This window comes from Triturus cristatus, chromosome 5_1 (assembly GCF_964204655.1).
Source record: "Triturus cristatus chromosome 5_1, aTriCri1.1, whole genome shotgun sequence".
In the NCBI taxonomy this organism is placed as follows: Eukaryota; Metazoa; Chordata; class Amphibia; order Caudata; family Salamandridae; genus Triturus; species Triturus cristatus.
The window spans coordinates 695,202,503-695,224,110 of record NC_140587.1 but is presented as its reverse complement, the minus strand read 5'-3'; the positions used below and the strand labels follow the sequence as shown (position 1 = coordinate 695,224,110).

The 21,608-nt window shown below is 42.2% G+C and overlaps 1 protein-coding gene across 1 annotated transcript in view; it reads left to right on the top strand.

The window, feature by feature from the left end:
- LOC146831375 (chloride channel protein C-like) overlaps nucleotides 1-21,608 on the top strand; it is a 497,244-nt gene that overhangs the window by 134,500 nt on the left and 341,136 nt on the right. The window contains exons 5-8 of the mRNA XM_085605651.1: nucleotides 5,665-5,757; nucleotides 6,352-6,595; nucleotides 9,675-9,869; nucleotides 20,949-21,046. Coding sequence (XP_085461777.1) covers nucleotides 5,665-5,757; nucleotides 6,352-6,595; nucleotides 9,675-9,869; nucleotides 20,949-21,046 — 630 coding nt within the window. The remainder of the gene's footprint in view (nucleotides 1-5,664; nucleotides 5,758-6,351; nucleotides 6,596-9,674; nucleotides 9,870-20,948; nucleotides 21,047-21,608) is intronic.

The window sequence follows — 21,608 nt, the reverse complement described above, 5'->3', positions numbered from 1 at the left end:
AATGCCCACTTTCCCAAAGTGACATTTCCACCGTAGTATGTTGAATCCACTCGCACTACCGATGAGGATTCACCATTACAAACTCATCGATTTAAAACACTATACTGCTAATATTCTGCACATAGGAAATAATGCCCAGTAGCATGTCCCTACCTTCTACCATGCTAATCCAATGTGAGAAACAGATCCCGTCGTACTGAAAACACTATTTGGTGTCATTCACAACCCTTGCATGTCAAGTACATGCACACATGTCCTACCTCTTCCCAACACTGCACCCTGTTCACAGGGAGAACTCAGATATAGCAAGATACATGCAGATCGTTGTAGCTTTTTAAATGCAAAGCCAAGTACAGTAACCTGTGCACACAGGCCCCACCAGGGCAAACCTGTGGCACGATCGATGAGCGATCTCTGTGGATGGCACAACCAATGCTGCAGGACCACAGAGGAGCATTCATGCCCTTGGTAAATGTCTTACCCCTAGAAAAGGGACTTTCAGTTAACTCAAATCAGCCAATCATGTATACACCAATCACCAGTATGTATATGACAAGCACGGTGCTTTGGCACTGAATGGCAGTGTCAAACGCGCTCAAAGTCCTAAGGCTAGCACTTAGATCAGCAGAAAACCAGGAAGGAGAAAAGCAAAAAGTCGAGGGAAAGAACTCTAGAAAGGGCCATTTCCAACAGATTCAGATTGCTGAGCTTTCTCCAGTGAGGTAAGGATCTCCTCTCCAATATTGGGCAGCATAGTTTTAGTGCCTCTGAAGGGTCTCAACCCTGTTTTGTTTCACGTAGTTCTAAAGGTGTTTCCTTACTTCTTTTTCAGGAAGTTACCTGGGATATGGCATGTCAGATTCTAATTGTGCAGAATCGTTGGATCTTCTTTAGATGTTTTAACAGTAATATGATAATAGTCTGTTTGAGTGGATTTGGATCTGAACTATCTATAAGAGACATATTAATCACTTGTGTGAGATCTGGGATTAGAGTTGTGATAACTTGTTCAACAAAGACACCTGTAAAGATTAAAATGGGAAGCTCTGAAGCTTTGTGACTAATCCCAATAGCTCCAGACGTTTGAATGATGATATTGATACTTTTATGTTAGATCGCAGAATGAGAGGGAACAGAGATGACAGTCTAGGTCCTGATTTTTGAAATTTTATTTGTGTTAAATATGTCATGGAGTCATTGCAACATTGAGTGGAGATTCAGGTGATGTTTTTCAGGGCTTCCAGATTCATACATTCTTGGAATATCACAAATATGCCTCTATTTGTTGGATGTTTCGTTAATGAATATGCCTTTTTTGGCCTTTTGTTAGCTTTGTAGTTCTCATGCCTTTGTACTATTCACTCTTCTGTACCTTGCTATGTATCTTGTTCTCAGTAGCTAAAGTATTACACCATTTTCATTCAAGTTTCTTTATAGTTCTGCCAGTTTTTCGTTGAACCATGTTTTGGTTAATTTGATTGTACATTTTGTCTTTACTGATCTGAAAGGGGAAAATTTGTTGAGTGAATTAGTAATGTTAAGTTAGAGTATTTCTAGTCTGATTTCTGAGTCTGGAGATGTTGACAGATACTGCCCTAGCTCTTTGTTCATTAAAATCTTTTGAACTTACATTTCCAGAAGCCTGATTGGGTGATTTTGCATTCAACGTGCTTTGTGGCTAAGGTCGATAAATCATGTTAGTCAGCAGAAGAATATTTAGGACTGTTTGGGCCAGCTTTGATGTTGTGAGGAAACTAAATTGTGTGTCTAGCACTAGCACATTTGCAAGGATGTGTATATCACTTTTGTTATGCATTTTATCTACCCATAAGTTAAAGTGTCTTAGTTGCAGAACTTTCTGTGCTGAGCAATGTTAGCTCAAGGAATTAATTAGAAAAGAGGGCATTGTATTGTGGTGAACGATTTATAACCACAATTAGAAGTAAATTGTGACGCTTGATAATAGTACAGGCTACTTTACTTTCAAAGAACGAATTTGAATTGTGTGATATCGCCCAGTGCTTTAAATGAGCAGGTACTGTCCAGTACTGAGTACCTGCTCTTCATTAATTTGGAAGGGAGAGCACCTGCACTTCTCAGCACTCCTGCAATACATTTAATAGAAGAGTACCAGCAGTTCTCAGGAGCAAGCTGGTACCTGCAATTCTCTATTTCTATTTAAACCACTGGGTGCATCTCAATGCTGCTGTCTAGTGACAGCAATGAGGTGAAGCAAGTTGAGGTTAACATAGTGAAAGAGCTGTCTACACATTGCTCGGCATACTGCACAAGCCACTACTATAGGAGGTTAGGAACGGGATGTCCTACTGCTCGCATAGCAAAGGGTCCCTGTGCAGCCATGTTTTCACTGCCTCGCCCTTCTCATCGACATGCATAGGTGTAGGAAAGGAAATGCATCTACCAGTGCCTCCATTGTCTCTGTCACCGCAAAATACCTGATGCCCCTCACCTACCAGCATTGGCTTTGTACCCTTAGATCGCAAGGGCCCGTCAGGTGCTAATACTTACCCCATTTGGATCTGATTTACAGGCTCAGGAACCACCAGTACGAGAAGCGGAGACTGCCAACGCACTCGCAGCACTATAGTAGAGTGTGGCTAGTATGTCCCAGGGAGCCTTAAGATGCGTGACTAATGCATTTTAGTGCAGTTATACACACACCAACAATAAAATGCATTGGTCTAACCCCTGATGTGTGGAACTTGGCAGGACTGATGAAGCCTTAATATGCGTGACTAATGCATTTTAGTGCGGTGACGCGAGCATTAGCACTAAAATGTGTTAGTCTAACCCCTTATGCATGGTATTTGGCAGGACTGCAGAAGGTTCTGTTCAGGGCCAGTCTGTGGATTCGATCCACACATTGTGGAATGCGATCAGCCCATACTAGCAGCAGAGGGCTCTATTCTGGATCATGATTGCAGGCCCAGTCACGCATAATTTGGGAAACCAATTTGGTACATTTCATGTATTCATTAAAATTCTCTAATCAGTGGTTGATTTGTTAAAAAAAAGAAATAAGTTCCACAGCTCTGGTGAGGAGGCAGCTTCGACCAGCCCATTTCTCCTGTTAGCGCTGCCTAACACAGAACCAACAAACCCTACAAGTGGGGACAGGACGTGGTAGTCTCTTTGTCTGGTTTTTAAGGCTCTCCAGGGAACCGGACCTGAATTCTTAAAACACCGTCTCCGCTGCTACACACCAAACAGAGCACTGCGCTCATCGGACGCAAAACTCGTGAGTGTCCCTAGGGTAAAAAAGCCAACTGTGTTGGCAGAAGCTTCATTGTTAGTGCGGCTAAATCCTGGAATTCCCTTCCGTTATCCATGAGAAAAATGTCCAACCTCAGGGCCTTCAGGAAAGCATTAAAAACATGCCTTTTCTCCAATTAATTCTCACACTCCTCCAGCCCACAGCAGGAATTCACACAGTGCCAGGACACCTTCGGGTAACAGTTGCGCTCTATAAATACCATTAACATTAACATTAATGGCTAGAGCTGCCAACTACGTAGCTGCGCAAACAGTTTCGCGACTGGCATCGGCTCAACATCCTGTGATTCCAGGTAAATCATTTAATCTCCCTGTGCCTACCAAAAATGAATGTGTCTGTAACGAATATATGACAATACAATGCGTTCCATTACAACGCGGTATGTCACATTGCGGTTTTTACAATGCAAGTCGTTACAACGACTTGCGCTGGAGGGCGCTGGGCTAGGAATAGTATGATTTACTATTCCAACTCCTGTCTACGTACAGTAGGGAAGGTGTTGGAATAGTAAATCATACTATTCCTTAGGTTAGAGTGCCAGCCAGTGCAAGTCGTTGTAACGACTTGCGTTGTAATGACCACAATCTAAAGGCATTGCGATGCAATGCCCGCGTTGTAACGGATGTCTCCCGTCCGTAACTGGTGCTCAAGCACCGGTTTTGGTGCTTAAGTGCCAGTGCTGAGCACCAGAAACTACTGGCTCGAATGAAGCACTGCCTCTACCCCACCACAAACCTGCTTGTACCCCACTCTCCTGCAAAGCTGCCTGAAGGGTCCCCATTTCCTTCACATTCATGGGAGTGCAAATTGGGAGCCGCAGAGCCCGGGAGAGAAAAGATAGGACAGTGCCGGAACAGCAGCAGGAATCATTCACAACAGTTAGTATAAAAAACTGTTTCTGCAATGTGTGTGTGTGTGCACACACACCTGCATGCCTTTGTGTGCAGATGAAGATGAGTGTTTAGCCCATGGACCCGCCTGTAAACTACTGGACCTGGCACAATGCAGGCACTGTTGGAATAGTGATAGTTCCTGTTAAAAAGGCCTGGCATCATTGTGATTGTCAATCTCCGGCAAAGATGCAGGCCCACTGTTCATAATATCTGGTAAAATTCAGGCGCTGGACCTGGCATGCTAATGGTAATTCCTGGCAACATGACAACCTTGGCACAATGGAGGTAATTACTAATTAACTCCTGTATCTTGCACAATGGTAACTACTCAGGGCAGCATACTGACCCTGGCATATTGGTATTAATCCCATGCAACATGCTGGCCCGGCATATTGGTAGTAATCCCATGCAACATGCTGGCCCTGGCAGTAAGGTTGTAGTCCTCGTAACATACTCACTGTGGCACAATGGTGGTAATTTATGGTAGAATGTAGTCCCTGGCACTACAGTGGTAATCTCTCGCAACATGCCTGCCTTGGCACATTGTTGGCAATTACTGGTAATTTTCTGGCCCTAGCACAATGGTGGTAATTCCTAGTAACATGCTGGCCCTGCCACAACGGTGGTAATACCTGATAACATGCTGGCCCTGACACAACAATTTTAGTATCAAGCAACATGCTCAATGTGGCACAGTGGTGGTAATTTCTGGTAAAATGCTCGCCCTGACTCCGCACACTTGGTGTAAACCATGGAAATATGCAGCTAATGGCACAATATTTGTAATTTCTGGTAAAAAGCAGGCCCGGACACAATTGTGTTAATCCCTGGCAACATGTTAGCGCGGTACAATGGGTTGTAGTACCTGATAAAATGCTGGACCTGGCACAATGGTAGTAATACCTGGTAACATGTTGGCCCTTGAAGAATGGTGATAATTCCTTGTATAATGCTTGACTTGGCACAGGGGTGGTAATCCCTGGAAACATGCTGGCACTGGCACAATGGTGGTAATTGTATTTCCTGATGTACTGTGACCAGCCATGGTATGATGGATGGTGTCAAGGCACAAATCTAAACCATTTGGATACATTAAACTTTAGGCAGGTTCTGGGAAGACACAAGCCAGTGGAATTGAACATAGTTAATGGGTATGGTAGTGTGCAATGCGTAGCTAACCTCTCCAAACTCAAAACACACGTCTTTGTCATTGCCTACGTTTTGGGTGGAGGCCTGGACAAGGTGAAGTCTATTACATTTGTAAATGATTGTTTTATTTTCCTGTTCTCTGCAGAATGTTGTAATTTTGATTTTTCTATTTTTCAACTAATTGAATACAGTGTTAGATCTATCTCCTTTCTCTTAGCTAATATATTTAAATGATCTCTTTTTAATTTTGCCATATGATATGATACATATTCCTTTAGCAAGGTATTAAACAAGTTTAACTGAGATACCATTCATATTTCTTTACAGAGCAATAATAGGATGTGGATTGAGTCAGTTCAAATCCGATACCCTTGGGTTCCGTCTGCCTTTCTTCACAAGGTTTCGCAACTCAGCTGATAAGTGAGTACCATGGAACAAACAAACCATCAACAAATACCTCTACCACTTGAGCCTTCATTGTAAGTGGCCACAGCTCCATGGTACTTCGCCCTGAGATTCTGCCTGCTACAAGCAGGCAACGTCTCTGGGCAGAATACCAAGTAAAACAAGCTGTGATCAGCACAATAAACCCGCTTTCTCCTTGTTGTTCCCCCAAAACTCAGAATCCCCATTATTTCCCCATCGAAGGAGTTTCCAGAGCCTGCGTAATGGCAATTCCAGGCCAGGCAAATTACAGGAATTATTATGAGCTTCTTGTAATGAGGGCCCCAGTGTCATTGCACAGACTAATAATTCCTCTTTAAAACATCACATCACATATTTCTGTGTATATCTAAGTTCTCAATATATATTTTAAAAACATATTAATTTTCTCTATGTAAATGTTTTGTTGGACATTACATGTCTCTTTAGCTATACAAAAAGGTAATTACAATATGACTCTTTTACATAAATTTAGTTGTGCCTCTTTTGTTTTAAAAATACTTAAGATTCCTGTACCTATACATGGACCTGCATTTACAAATACCTACTGCTATTTTTTGTGGTTTGTAGGCGGAAATTTGTTACAGCCGGAGCAGGAGCAGGGATTGCATCTGTATTTCGGGCACCTGTTGGTGGACTCCTGTTTACAATGGAAGAAGTGGCCTCTTTCTGGGACATCAAACTGGCCTGGCAGACCTTTTTCTGCTGCTTGATGGCGGCTTTCACCACAGATTTATTGTCCTCCTCCTTCTCTGGCTTTGTCTACAGAGGCCATTTTGGGTTTTTTAAAGCAGAAAACAGAATCTTGTTTTGGGTAAGTACAAGTTCTATTTCATGCAACTTCTTTAAAAAGTATATTCTGGTCTGGCAGCTGGACTTGCCTTTTGTAGAGACAGTGATCTCCGGAGTTACTCTCTGCAGGAGTGAGATCACTAACTGGGGAATGCAGGTTACACTGCCCTACAGGCACTAGAATAAAGAAGTCCTGTTTGGTGAGGTGGAGTACTTACTCATTGGACCCCATCGACAACCAAAACCAAGAAATGCTGGTGAGTGGAGCTCTAGGACAGGTGAATCGATTTCACAGTAACAATATCATCAGAATCCCATGGCTACTGGAAATCTATCATATAATGAGCTCATTCTATACATATATGCACCAATGTTTTAATGATATATACATAATTTCCTTGCATTCCACCAAAAATGCAGAGATTCTTTGTAATGCACACTGTGTTTGAATTTTAGGCAGATTCTTAGACTTCTTACAGAATAACTACATAATCCTGGAATTGTCCACATACAATGCACAGAATGCCTGATCAGTCTGCTGGAAATAGTCAAGAATTCTATCATTACGTGTTGCATGGAAAATTGCCAGAATTCTACTTAAAAAACAATTTTCTAACTCTTTTTACATGACTTCTCCTGAATTCTACTTTTTGTTTTTGAAACAGGCAAGCATGCAGAATTCTTTCAATTCTTTCAAAAAGTGCAAACTTTTGTCATCGCCATATCGATGGCAATCTTAGCTCAAAATCTTACAACTTTACTACTTAAGATAAATGAACTTTAGATATCATATTTTTAAAATACTTGTTGCCCTACTATAATGTCACTACTATTATATCAAAATATTGATGTAGTCAAGTCTGTTTATCTGATCCTGCTTTCTATCCAATAGATGTGTGTCCTATCAGGCCACTCATTTGGGTTTTTTAAAGAAGTCATGTACGATTATATGTAATTTATATATAATTATGAACTTTCATATTAAATGGGACAGTTAGGATAGACAGCACATATTGTGAGATACCTCGGCAAGGCAAACAGTAAATAAAACTCTGGATACTGAAATCACAGGGATATTAGAATTGAAGTCCCACACCTTTGGTCCAACACCTTCGGGCCCCTAAAAGACGTGATAGGAAGTGAAATCATTTGACCTTTGATCCTTGTACTAAAATATGTACATTTTTGTAAGCAATGTTTGTTGAAATTTCAAGTTTGCAACCCTTCAAAACAGTGCTTAATCAGTAGCGGCTGGTGTTAGGGCTGAGTGGCGGGGGATAGGAGGTGAACGACGACAATAAAACAAGAAAAACAAATAAAAAAGAACTTACCTGCCATATTGCCACTCTTTTGTGAGGCACAGGGGGATTAAGTGATTTGCCCTGATTCACAGTATGTTCGGGATCATTGCCGAGACTTGAACCCGGTTACCCCGAATCACAGGATGTTCAGGATCAATGCCGAGACTTGAATCCGGTTCCCCAGAATCACAGGATGTTCAGGATCATTGCCGAGACTTGAATCCGGTTCCCCCGAATCACAGGATGTTCAGGATCATTGCCGAGACTTGAACCCGGTTCCCCCGAATCACAGGATGTTCAGGATCATTGCCGAGACTTGAACGCGGTTCCCCCGAATCACGGGATGTTCAGGATCATTGCCGAGACTTGAATCCGGTTCCCCGGAATCACAGGATGTTCAGGATCATTGCCGAGACTTGAACGCGGTTCCCCCGAATCACGGGATGTTCAGGATCATTGCCGAGACTTGAATCCGGTTCCCCGGAATCACAGGATGTTCAGGATCATTGCCGAGACTTGAACGCGGTTCCCCCGAATCACAGGATGTTCAGGATCATTGCCGAGACTTGAACCCGGTTCCCCCGAATCACAGGATGTTCAGGATCATTGCCGAGACTTGAACCCGGTTCCCCAGATTAAAGGTCGACCGCCCTAGCCGTTAGGCCAACTCCTCTCCCCGAATTGCTTTGGTACGCATGTTGGTCTGGCCGTCCTGAAACGGCCAGCCAAACCTACATGCTCACTGACAACAGTGCCCACCACTTCCCTTCCATGACTGTCCCGTGATGCCACCCCCAAGACTCGCCTGGCAGAGAAAAATAAAATGATAATAAACCTGGTTTATTACCATATTATTTATCAATTTTTGCAGCTGCTGGCAGGGGGGTGACACTCATTCTTCATAGCGGAGGAGCTGCCACAGTGATTAATAACAAGCACAACAACAGCTGTTTAAACGTGCCGTCAGTCCAGCACAAAACATCTCCAAGCTTCTGGCACAAATGCTATTTGCACAGAGTTTTTGCACCAGCAATAACCAATTGATTCAGTGTTCTGACTATACATCGCATGGAAAGCGATATTAAATATGTGTTATATTTCCTTTTTTTAAAATTGACTAAAGGGAATTGTAGTCTGTTACTAAAGAACTGTAAGCCAATATCATTAAAACATACAGAAAAGGGCATTTTATTAGTTACAATACAAGGTCACACTATTGTCCTTCGCCCAAAAAACTTAAATACGTGGTCTCTTGCTCTTTCCAATGAAAGGAATCACATGATTGCAGATATATAGAATATAAGCAGACTCTGCAGTTCAAAATTAAACTCAGAAATAGGCAGCTAGTAATTTGATGCAAAATCATCTTAGAAGTAGTGGTTTACTATGAGTTACTTTAAAAAAAGATCGTAATTCATAATACCTGGTAACATGCTGGGATGCTCCAGCTTTAATGTAATGCTCTCTGAAATAAATATGCCACCATAAATGTCTGTTTTCTGCTAATGTCTGTTTATTTCAGGGAACATAGTCTAGAAAACCTGTACAGTAGCTACATCATTATTTTATTACATGTGACGAATGATATAGCTTCCATACTGTAGTTAGAAAATGAGTCTATCGGCTAGATTTCTGCAAACCAAATACCACATACATACGTATATAGATACATTATATGTATTTATACATTTATTTCAGACTTCCATGTATTATATCCTTTCCATGGATGTTTAATCAAAATTTCTTTCTCAGGAAGCAGCAGACATTCATTTTTTTTTATTGTTTTATTCCCCCATGCAGATAAAGACTTTACTGGATATGAGTGTTCTGGCCTTCATCCCTACCATCATCATTGGAACTCTTGGGGGCCTCCTGGGAGCTCTCTTTGTATATATCAACATACAAATAAACAAATCACGAATGAGGCTTTTTAACATGATTCAAAGCGAAATCTTAAAGAAAGCGAGTAAATTGTGTGAAGCTTTGTTGATTGTGGTAAGTAGCAATGGGCTGATTTCACCTACATTAGACTGAGTCCATTCACCACATTGTACCATGGCCAAAGGCTGTGTCCATGTAGCATTTTCCTTTGTCAAGGAAAGGGTCTATCGGTAGACTGGCTTGCTATAGTGGGGCTCTTCTGACATCAAAGTAAAAATGTATGTAGACATTCACAAAGTCACAAAGTTTATCCACGCAGATTTTCACCAGTTAACACAATTACATTGTACATAAGCAAGATGCACTTGATTCACAAACGGAATTAAGTATCTTATTCACACTGTGTTTTCAAGATTTGCACTCTTATTCAGCGAGTGAACAAGAAGGGTAAAATGTTCAAAACCACTTGCAAAATGGGAGATTCCAATGATTGCTCAAGGACAGGCAATGCCATTGAGGTTTATAGTCACAAAACAGTAATTCCCACCATGAATGTGTTCACAAAACACGAATTACATTTTTTTAAAGCATTTCCTAACAGAGAAACACTTCCATCATTGTTGATAAAGCTGTTGCTAAATTGAGGCGATTATAGACAGTTGCTCATTTTTGTTCATTCACAAAAGTTTACAAGTCCATATTGTTCATAGAGCTAACTGGGTCCAAAATGTTGTCATCTGTTAGAGTTAAGCCGTCTCTTCCACGCTAAATCTTTCTCAGTGATGGACCTCGGAAAAGTGTATTAGGGTTATACATCTCAAACTTAAATTTCATTAACAGTTTAAGTTCCGTCAATAATGAGAGTTGCATTGTTGTTTTCAAAACGTTGTTTCTCAATAAGAGATTAGTGAAGATCTTTCTTTATTTTTGGTCTTTATTAAGTTAGTTCATCAATCAAATAAGTTTACAGAAATTCTCATTAAAGAAAATGGTTAGAACAAAGCATCAAATAATAAGATTGTATTGAGTGTGTTCCATAAAGTAATACGTTCCCTATTCTATAAATCAGGTTCAGAGCTTTAGATTCGAAGAACCCACAAAGAGTTAGAATTCAATGGAAGAGTAATATCAAAAGAGCATAAAGCTTCAAAGTCAAATTAGAGTAGCAGAACAACCCATAAAGAGTAGTTCATCAGACTTAGCCGAGTCTTGATAAATCAGCATACAGTTTCAGTATCAAACTGTCAAATCAAATAGCAAAGAGAGTCTAAGGGAACAGCAACAGTAGCCACAACCGTCAAGAGTTCGGCCAGGGGAAAGGGAAAACTCGAATTCCTCTCTAACTACCTAGGAACACGCACAGATATAAAAGTCAAGAAAACATTTCGAAGACATTGTGGCAGGCTTCTTCCTCCACGAGCCAATCATGAGACAGAGTTCTTCGGTGAGCAGGTTCAGCTCCTCCATTCCCATGGAAATACATACTGACTTAACTTTTAATTGTGTGGTTAGCTACAGACAGTCTTGCATGGTTAGATTCTGGGAAAATCAGGCAAGTTCCCACAGCCCTTAAGCATCAATTGAGTTTATATCTCTACCTATTTCACTGCAAGAACTATGAACTACTAACTAAAAGACAAAAATAGCTGTTAGATAATACATTCTTTTCAGCTAAGAATCAATCATTATTGTTTAAATGCACAAATTATTCTATCCAAACAGTATACGAAACATAAGAAAATAGGAAACTCATGTCATTCAGGAATCTAATGTTGCTTAATAAAGTAATACATTTTGTTAAACCTAAAGATTCTGCAGTTATGACAACATCTCTAAACATGTCATTCTAGGGTCAACTTTCTAAATCATGATGTGCACATTTCAGCAATATCGATTTTCCTTCTAGCTAGCAAAAAGCTTGTTCCATGACCTTTCTATGGCCGAAATGAATAACATTGACTGCCTACTATGAATTAGCACATTTTAAATGCGTTTCAGTTTAACTTTAAGTTTTACACTTTTATAGCACTTTCAGCATACCATGTTAAATACAGTTTCATCCTAATTTTTGGACTCTATTATTGCGACAAGCACAGTTTGTGAATGGTGAAAAATGACATATTTATTAATCACCACTCTGGCACATTTAGCACCCAGTCATATATGAAACATCTGCCTTGCATACTTTACACCTGAAAAAGAAAAGGTGCATAAATCTTTTTTTCAATTTGGAATGTTTATATTTCTGTGCACATTGTGTAACTGGCTTGCTTCTAGACGCTTTTAGTGAGATAGTATATTTATGACTTCAACATGTTGCAGGGTGCTAGTCAGAATATTTTTGATTGTGTATGGGGTTAATTTTCTGCAGGTATTGCATTTCATATGCTTGGCCATCCCGCTTCACCTCCTTGAGCATTTTCTCTTGCCATCCATTGATCCATTCTCTCTCTCCTTCTCTCCTCTCTCTCTTCTTCCTCTCTGATTGCTTTTTTTTACTTTCCCCTCCTTGTTTCTCTCTCTCTCGCCCTCTCTCTCTCAAGCCTCCCTGTGCCTGCTGCAGTTACTTTCGGGGAGCTGTGGAAAGTAACAGAAGCACCAGGAGTTACCCCCTGCCCTACAGACTGGCCTCCAGGGGCTCCAGCCCACTGGGTAAATCCCCAGTGGAATAAAAGTCCAGTCTGGCCCCGCTTCTAGCTTACCAGGCCTCACCATGTGGTGTTACCATGCTGTGGGTTTCCTCGAGTTGGTACATGGTTGGTTGAGAAGATAGGTTTTCAGTTTTTCCTAGGCAACAGTTGACAAAGGCACCTACTTCAACGGGGTGGTGTTCCATTGGGATGAGGAACAGTACTTAGGAAAGCAGTTTCTGTTGGTGGAAAGTGGACTTGACTTGACTACTGTTCTTATTTAGGGGCTAAGGCTCAATGGAAGAGACAGGTGAGCTGTTCAAGGAGATGGAGCTGGCCTAGTACTAATATCTTAGCATAAGTCCAGTATCTCCCTTTAATGTAACGTCTTTGTTTTTTTTCCCCCCTTGACTATTTTGAACATTTCACTTGCTTTCAGGCCGGTATGTGTGTTATTGAAGGTTGCTCAGTCTGAATTTTTGTTTGTGTTGTTTCTGGAAGGAAGTAAATCACTTCACTGCTTGGTCAGACAATGTTACAATGTTACACATTGTAAAAGGCACAGTGGAATGTTGTGGCCCTCCATGTAAAAGGTGGCGTAGGGGTTGTTGTGCATCAGCATGATGAGTGAGCTCTTATCTGCCTTTCAGGTCTTGCCTAGGCAGCACATTGGCTATCTCTTTTGAGACATGCTGTATCTACAATGTGGGCTTCAAGCACGTCCTATCTTTTTCAGTTGTTCCTGCTAATGCCCTTGATAAATGCCTACTTTTGTTTGGTGACTTTGCTTAATTAGTTCCGCCTTTTGGTGTTTTGAACCTTCCCTGGAGACTACCCCTGTTACATGTGGTTTATTTACGTTCCTTTGTGCACACTTTTTTTTTGCCTCCGCTCGTGTATCAGGGGACAACACACGTCATGTTTCAGAAGGCATTTGCATTTTCAAACTAGTAGAATGTGTTTCGGTGTGTAAACAAACTTTGTGGCTTGTTTTATCAGCACGGCACCCGCTTCATGGATGCTGCACTTCATGTTTCATTTTTTTCTTGTAAGGAGGTAGCGTGTATGCTTTTGGGGTGGGTGCGCCGGCTTTCATGTTTCACTATCGCACCCTGTTGTCCGTATTACCTTTAGCCCCTCCCTCCCCTGCTCATGCTGTCCTTGCTGTAAAGTTTCCACTTCCAACCCCCTCCCATTGTCATGAAAACACACAGCTCCTTCTCCTGTTGTGTGCTCTGTCATGGCTGCGCATTGGACACAGCGTCGCCCTGATGGGATACTATTACCTTACAGTGCCAGGACAGGTCGTAGGCTGTAACGCTGTCTTGCAGCAACGATCTGAAACATAGCTAGTCATATGAGCCTCCTCTGCACACTTCCATGCCCTCTTTGAGGTCATAGCATAGCCCCGCCTCCTCTGTTGTATCATGTGTACCTTGCTCTTCAGATACGGCGCGCTGCCGCAGAATGAAGGGCACTCTGGGCTGGTCTCTGGTCTGTCTGGTACATGCGGCTGGGCAGCCTCTATCTGGAGATGCTCTCCGGTAGCACTACTGAGCGGAAGCAGAAACTAGTGATTCTGGTCAGTGAGCAACCCCCTTGCACACTTGGAAATTTCCTCCCAAGCAACGAGACTATGTGCTACCTGGGCAACAACTGCTGTTCAGGACGCACACACAGCTTACTGGTTTCCAGTAGCCATCATGGGCACCAACCCAAGGTTTAGTCCATTGCAAGCAAGTATTCAGCATACACACGACCTGATGAGGGGAGTGCGCAGACTCCTTTGTCTAAATGCTAAATGACAGATGGTGCAGTGCGAAAGGAAACCCTTTACAGAGATTAATTGTGCAAAACTTTCAGAGTTTGAAAAGGGAAATCTGCATTTTAGATCTAATGGTATAATTATTTTCATCTGTGATTGCATTTATGTTTTGTCTAGCTGCACAAACAAAACAAAAAGGCCATAAAGGGTAAAGTTTTGCACTTTTTCCCACCAAGGCAGACGCAGGGAGAATTTATTACCCACCATTTTAGATATACGTATAATAAAAAAAATGAATTAAATTTTTTTTGCTTTACTCTTCAGTCGTGAAATATGGAACTGCAACCAGGGCAACATGGTTTGCTTCACTCCCTAACACAAGTATCAAATATAGAGGATACTTGATGTTTGCTGCTTATGCGATAAGCAAAATGTTTGCCTGATATATTCATTAATCTTTAAACTGACCAAGTAGATCTTACCCAATTCTCACTCACAAACTATAGGCGTTTGGTCGAAAGAGGACCATAAGAAACAGAGGTGTGTTTCACCTCAAAAAATTGCATTCAAAGGTGACGTCCTCCCTCAAACACATTTGCTCAGGAAGTTCCCCAGTATATGGACTATTCCCCCCATTTAAACAAGGCCTGCTCCCTCTTTTCAAATCGTTAAAGCCAGACTAAAAAATCATATATGAAACTCTTCCTAATCACAGCACTCACTACATTGGTCAATGATTTTCCTTGCTTCCTCCGCATTTCAGGACCACTGAATACAGCTCAATCATTGTACATTGTGTACACTCGCACTACCAGGGCTTTAAGTGGGATGAATAAAGTGTGTGTATGTGGTCCCCTGAAAGGGGCGTGGCCTGTATAGTAAACGACGTGGCTTAAACATATACGTTAAAATCGATTTCCACTCTACCCTCATATTTGCACACAATCAGAACTGCAACTGACACACGTGATCATTGGTCTGCGCTGTTTGCAGAGGAGCCAAGGATTGGATGACCACTTATTCTGAAATTTGTTTTGGCCCTGATACTGTATATATGTTCAATCCCTGGTGGCACAACACCCAGGATAATTTGCTGCATGGCTAAACACTTATAAAATCCCAAAGGCGTGACCTATTGGCCAGTGGTGGCCACCAGGGCTCGCGGGTGGCGGGTCAGGCGCACGGGGTGATGTGCGCATGGGAAACAAATTAATAAACACTTACCTTGCTGCTGGGTCCCACATCTCTGCTCCTGCTCTCCTCGTCTTGACCCGAGGAACAGGAAGCACAGCTAGGCTCCCTGACCAATCACAACGCTGTGATTCGTCTGAGCATCCTGGTTCGACGCTCAGCCAGGAAAAGGGGGCCTGGGCATGTTCTCCACGCAGTCTGTAATGCAGCCTGCATTGAGAACAGGGAAAGTGCACATGACTTTGGGCAGCTCGAGAGGGCCGGGCAAACAATCATGTGTACTTAGGAGTGGGCAAACCACTCTTCCCCTGCCCTGCTCTGAGAGCAGAGCAGCCCCGCCCACCCACCTGCCTGCAGAGCAACACAGAAACATAACATTATAATAACTTAAAAGTTATTATCATTTTATGTTTTCTTTACATTGCACTGCTTAAAAGCAGAGGGGGTGACGCTCCTCCGCCATAGAGGAGGAGCCCCACTGGTATGCCAATGCATGTTAGGGGGGTCACCCAATAATATTTGATTTACCCTTTTGAAGCAGGAGTCTTGTTAGTTAGTATCAAAGATATTGTTGCTTTCTTACTTTCTAAGAGATTTGGATTTTGGGATTCAATGGAGCTTGGTGGTGCTGGGGAGAGCTGCAATGGGGCGAAGTTGTTGGTGGAACTGGGGTCTTGTGAATGTGCTTTTTTTTTTACTAACTGAACAATGCGAGATTTGACGGATTGTTACAAGAATCGTCTGTGACGACTCTTCGGAAACCAATGTGTAGAAAATAAACGGAATGCTAGAGAAACTCCACTTCGACACGCGATAGTCATGTGTGGGCTCAAATTGTAAAATCCCTTTGAACTTTGATAATACATTTCATTTATTAATCGTAAAACCTTTATAGTTTATATTTGCTCATATTGCACCATTTTAGTTCATGTTTTCCGATGCTCTATGATTGTCGAAGAGTTTGCTCCCCTCTAGTGGGTCGAGAGAGAACAGCGTGCTGCTTAGTATCAGAATTCACAAAACACGGTGTCAACAACAAAATGGCAACTACACTAAATATATATACCCCATTCGAGTTTATGATGTACGGAGAAAGGAGAACGGTAGGACTATTCGGTAATTATTTGCCAAGTCTTGAAAGCTGCTAAAATAAGTTTGGCAGAGAAAAATAATATACCTAAAAAATGTAGACAAGACCATGCGGCTGGCATACATCGTTTTCATATAAAGGAACCAGTCAGAGAACTAGCTGAAGGTTTACAGAAGGAAAAAGAAGGGAATAAACAGGGCTCTAAGCAGGTGCCGAGACGGGTCCCTATCGGGATCTCCATTTTTACACTCAAGGTGAAACAAGCATTTGCAATGCAATAGGTCTCGCATTATAAAAGTGTGAGCAGTTGGCATTGCTAATAATAATGCAACACTAGCTATTGGCATTGTAAATGATAATGGCATTTATTTAGGTGTTTTGTTTTATAAAATAGATAAAAAAGGCATTGTCATGAATAATGCCAATAGCTTAAACTTTTTCCAAATGCGAGACCTATTGCATTGCAAATGCTTGTTTCTTTTTAAATATGCCCTTGCTGCTCTCATCTGGAATCAAGGTTTGCTGATTCTAATGTCCAGCAACAGATTGCTGCTCTGCTGCTGCCATGGAGCCTATGAGCTGCTAGAAAAAGCAGCAAGTTAAGTTGAAATAACATGTTTCTCTTTTTATGTATGCATTTATATGTTTGTGAGTGATTGAAAATTAATGGGATTGAGTGAGAGTGCGCATGAGTGTGTTGCAAGAGTCAATCAGAGTAAAAGTGAGTTAGAATCTAAGTTTGGGTGTATAACAATAAGTCAGTGAGTATGAGGAAGTAAGTGGAGTGCATTAGGAGTGAGTGATTGGAGATTGTGAGAGGCAGTGAAAGGGAGTCCAGGGTGTAGCTATCTATGCTGCAGCAGGTGCAGTTGCACCAGGGCACTCAGTGAGTGAGAAAGGGTGAGTGTGTTTAATTGTTTCTAAGTGAAAAAGAGAACAGACGAGTATGAGTACATTTGTATGTGTGCAACAATAAGTGGAAGTGAGTAAATGAGAACGAGTAAGCGAGATAATGTGAGTTACAGTGAGTGAGGGGGAGAGAGTAAATGTCAGTGAGGCAAATTTTGAAAAAATGGGGTGAGCGCCGGGCAGGTATTACGCCTCACAACTTTCAAAAATCACCAGCCACCACTGATGCTGGGACCGACTGTTGACTGAAGGGACGCTGCAGGGGTGGACACATAGGTCAGAAGCAGTCATATTGACTTCAGTGCAATACGCTGATCAACGACGGAGCGGATATTTTGACAGTAGTCACAGGGACACTCTCCTATCTAGTGGCTCCCTAAAATCAGTCTTTTAAGTGTGCGTTGACTGACTTTTGATTTTTATAAAGATCTCCCGTGACCTTTTGAGGAATGGCCGCCGGAGTTATTAAAATATTTTTCTTTCCTATGTTTTCTGCTACTCCTAACAATACATTTACCCACCGCAGTTCAATTAGGAGGAGTCTAGGACTGTTTCTTTCTTAACTATGAATATATAGGGTCCCTTGGATCTGATGTTTAAAGACTTAAACCAGTTTATAAACGCTCATGACGTAGCATAACTGGGTGCGAGTCTCCTGGCCACATGACTGACAATCATCATTGTTCTCTTTGAGGGAGACTATTGTAGTATGCTTCAAACCCTTTAAAACAATCACTTGGTGAGGGCGTGCATGCTCGAACAGCACTTACCGAATCCAAGCTGCTCTTGCTCAACTCTGGCGCTTCAGATACGGTTGGGCAAACACTAACTGCGGCGAATACCGAAGTTTACCTCCCTGTCACTACGGCCAGCGAACGCATGGTATCTGCAAAACAGGCTGCATTTCCGTCTAACAGTCAGTGAAGCCGCAGAAATAAACCACGGTGAAGGAGGGGTCTGCTGGGGGAGGAGACTTGAGTAGATAGGGCCGCGACTAATTGGTATTATATGGAGGATCGTAGATCCCTTGCAGGATTCGGAGATGTGCTCTATTGGCCAGCTCCAACGGCTCTGTGTATCAGTGGCAAAGAAAGCAGGCACCCGTGTTAATGTGAAAGCTGGTGTTCATGTTTGTAATCCTTAAGCAGGCGCCATGCTGTAAACACAATGCGCGGTGCCCATGGGCAGAACAGAGATGGGCTTCGAGTCACAGGCGCCTTTAGTGAATTTGTGTTAATTTCTGCAGCTGCGCATAACAAAATAATTAAGCGGATGCCGTTTTCTAACTGAAGGTGCCTCGCGCACATCCTAAATGCCTTGAAGGGTAAGTCATGTCTGCAGCAGGACAAAAATAATTGAAGAAAATAATGGTCACGGACTAAATAAACATTCCGTGTAACCACACAAGTAACAAGTCCAGTCTGTTTTTAGAAGATAAGTGAAGCACAGAAAACAGGGGTGTTCCTGACTTGGGGAGAGTTGCACAACGGCCGTGAAAGTGAAAGTGATCGCGATCGCGAGATCGCGATCAAACATCAAAGCGGCCGAGCGGCCGCGAAAGTGAAAGACTACGAGTGCTTTCAGGCTGCCAAATGGTGCGCGCGCCCGGCTCACATGCACAGTAGTTGGCGGCCTGAAAGCACTCGTTTGCACTTCCAAAAGTGCTTACTATAAGTCTCGCCAGGCAGCGCTAAAGCGCTGTCTCAGGCGAGACCTAAAAAAAGTCATTGCTTTTGAAGTAACCTCAAAGAGGCTCGTTTTTCAGTTTTATATAACCAAACTTGGAGCGCTTTTCATGAGCACCAAGTCACATTGCACAAAGGCATAATATTTTTTTGAATCACAGGAAGTCAGGCTCGAACCTGTTTTCTCAGCTTGAAGGTCGGCTGCTCTAGCCTCGCCCACAAGAGCTAAACCATTTTCAAAATTATACACACCGAAATCATATTTGTTTTTTATTTATCTTATGCAACTTACAACCATTGACAAAGCCCATAGTCCTGGCTTGTTGCAGGTGTAATGTTACTTGTGTTATATATCTGGATGAATGGACAGAAGCAGCAAAATACCAGTGGGGCAGCGCACTATGCTAAGCACAGATTTTTAGCTTAATTGTTTTAAGCCATGCCCTTAATCACAGCGGCCACGCCCCTATGAGAGACCTACCAATTGTTCATCCCACTTAAAGCCATGGGAATAAAGGGCCATATGTACGAACACATGTTTCAATAGACACAAAATGGGTAAAACCCTTTGATACATCTGGCCCAAAATAACCTTTCAAGTTTGGGAAAAAATACAGAGTTCATTACTAATTTGCATGGATTGCAATATTAATGGCCCACGCCTACAGAAACAATCTGAGTGTTTTACCGTAATGTAAGTTGGTGATGGTGTTTAGTGTATGGCAGATGGTTTGTCTGATGACACCGTGAATAAGAAGTGTGCAGTGCATCAGAGAGGGGCACGCGGCATGTGATATTAAAACGTATCCATAAATAACGGTGATCTCTTTTGCACCCACAGATACTGACCTGACAATTTCAGATCAGTTTGTGTGGCATGTATGAATGCGGGTATGCCACAGTGAATGTTATACCCGAATGCTGCACACAACCTTGAGAATAGAAGAATTAGGGATCTTTCACTGGCGCTGATGAAAGCCGCATGACCTGTATGGCCATGAACAAACAGGCTGAAGAATGTACACCCATAGATGCAGGAGAAACTCATGATCTCCAACAGCATCTGACCTCTTTTTACTCTTTCCAGTGTACCCCGAAATAAATGAATATTCAGTCATTGTAATATCCCTTAGGGGTAAGTAAATTTTTCGGTTCATTTTCACTTGAATCAAGATCTAATCGCGCTCCCTTGACTCTCAAGGTTGAGCCCGCCCAGATGTGGGCTCAATGATGAAGCATGCGACTAAATCTTGATGAGTGTGAGTGATTTGAAAAAGACTAAGGGGCATATTTACAAGCCCCTAATGCCACCGGAGCTTCACTTTTTCTGATGCTCCGGTGGCGTTGCGCCATTGCCCATAATTACAAGGTGGCGTTAAGTCCTTTCCTGCACATAAACAATTGCCCCTGAAGCACAGGCACCCTTGCAACATGGCACAAGGGTGCCTGCACTGACCCTAGGCAGCTCTTTTAGCACCAGTGCTCGGGGAAAATGCAAGGGTGGGCCTTATTTTTGTAAATCCGGTGCATCCTGCATTTTTAAAATGGCTGCGCGCAGTGTTGCCAATGTTGGCATAACACTGCGCTTTGGCATTTTCTTGTAAATATCCCTCTTTATGTCTTTTGTAGCAGGGTACAGAGATATCAACAGAGATGAGGGTGGGCTTCCTTTCAGTTTGGTTGTTTTGTGCAGCATTGGAAGTGGAGTTATGACAAAAAAACGTCTACCTCCCCCCCCCCCCCCCCCCCCCATTGATTTAGAGGTTTTCATTTTCCACCCATTCAAATTTTACTTGAAATGTTGTCCTACATCATTTCTTAGTGTATGCTGCAGTTTGTGTGTGCTAGGAAGACAGATAAGATCCTGTACTTTCATTGTTGTGTTTATTTACCCAACTTTCATGTTTTTTTTTACATGCGCAGGTGGTAACCCTCACTATTACTGTATACCTTCCGTATTTCTTCCCTTGTACTCCAGTCATGAATGAAACCGATCTACAATTTGAAACTCAGCCTGAACTGTAAGTCGTAAAAATGTATTTTTCTGTATGTCCACATATTGTTGCAGTTAAGCCTGATCAATACCCCTAGGAAGGAATCTATCTCATCTCTGCCCCCTGTCTTCCATTTCTAAACGAATGATTGGGCCGAAAGTGTGCAAAACATATGCAACAGATTCATTAGGATGCATCCAGTTCCCAAGCACAAAAATGCTTTGTGGAAATGTGCCCAGCTGTGGCCAGATGTGAAAGTCCTTTGTTCACAAAGTGGCTTTTGCATCTTGTAGAGGCGGCTGACTGCTCAGTGCACATGTTGGCGGCCAGCCTCATAATCTGGAGGATTTTCGCCAATGGCGCTACCAGACTCACAGAAGTGGAAGACGTCACATCACACACTGATTGACCTGAAGGATATCAGAGGACGTGACATTTCACTTCCTTTGACCCACTCAATTACATCATAGGAAGTTACTTTAGCCATCATTTGCCCAGACAATGGACACTGTATTTAAAAAAAAAAAAAAATCTTTACTCAAATCTCATGTTATTAGACACTGATTGTTACCAAGCAGATTCATCATGC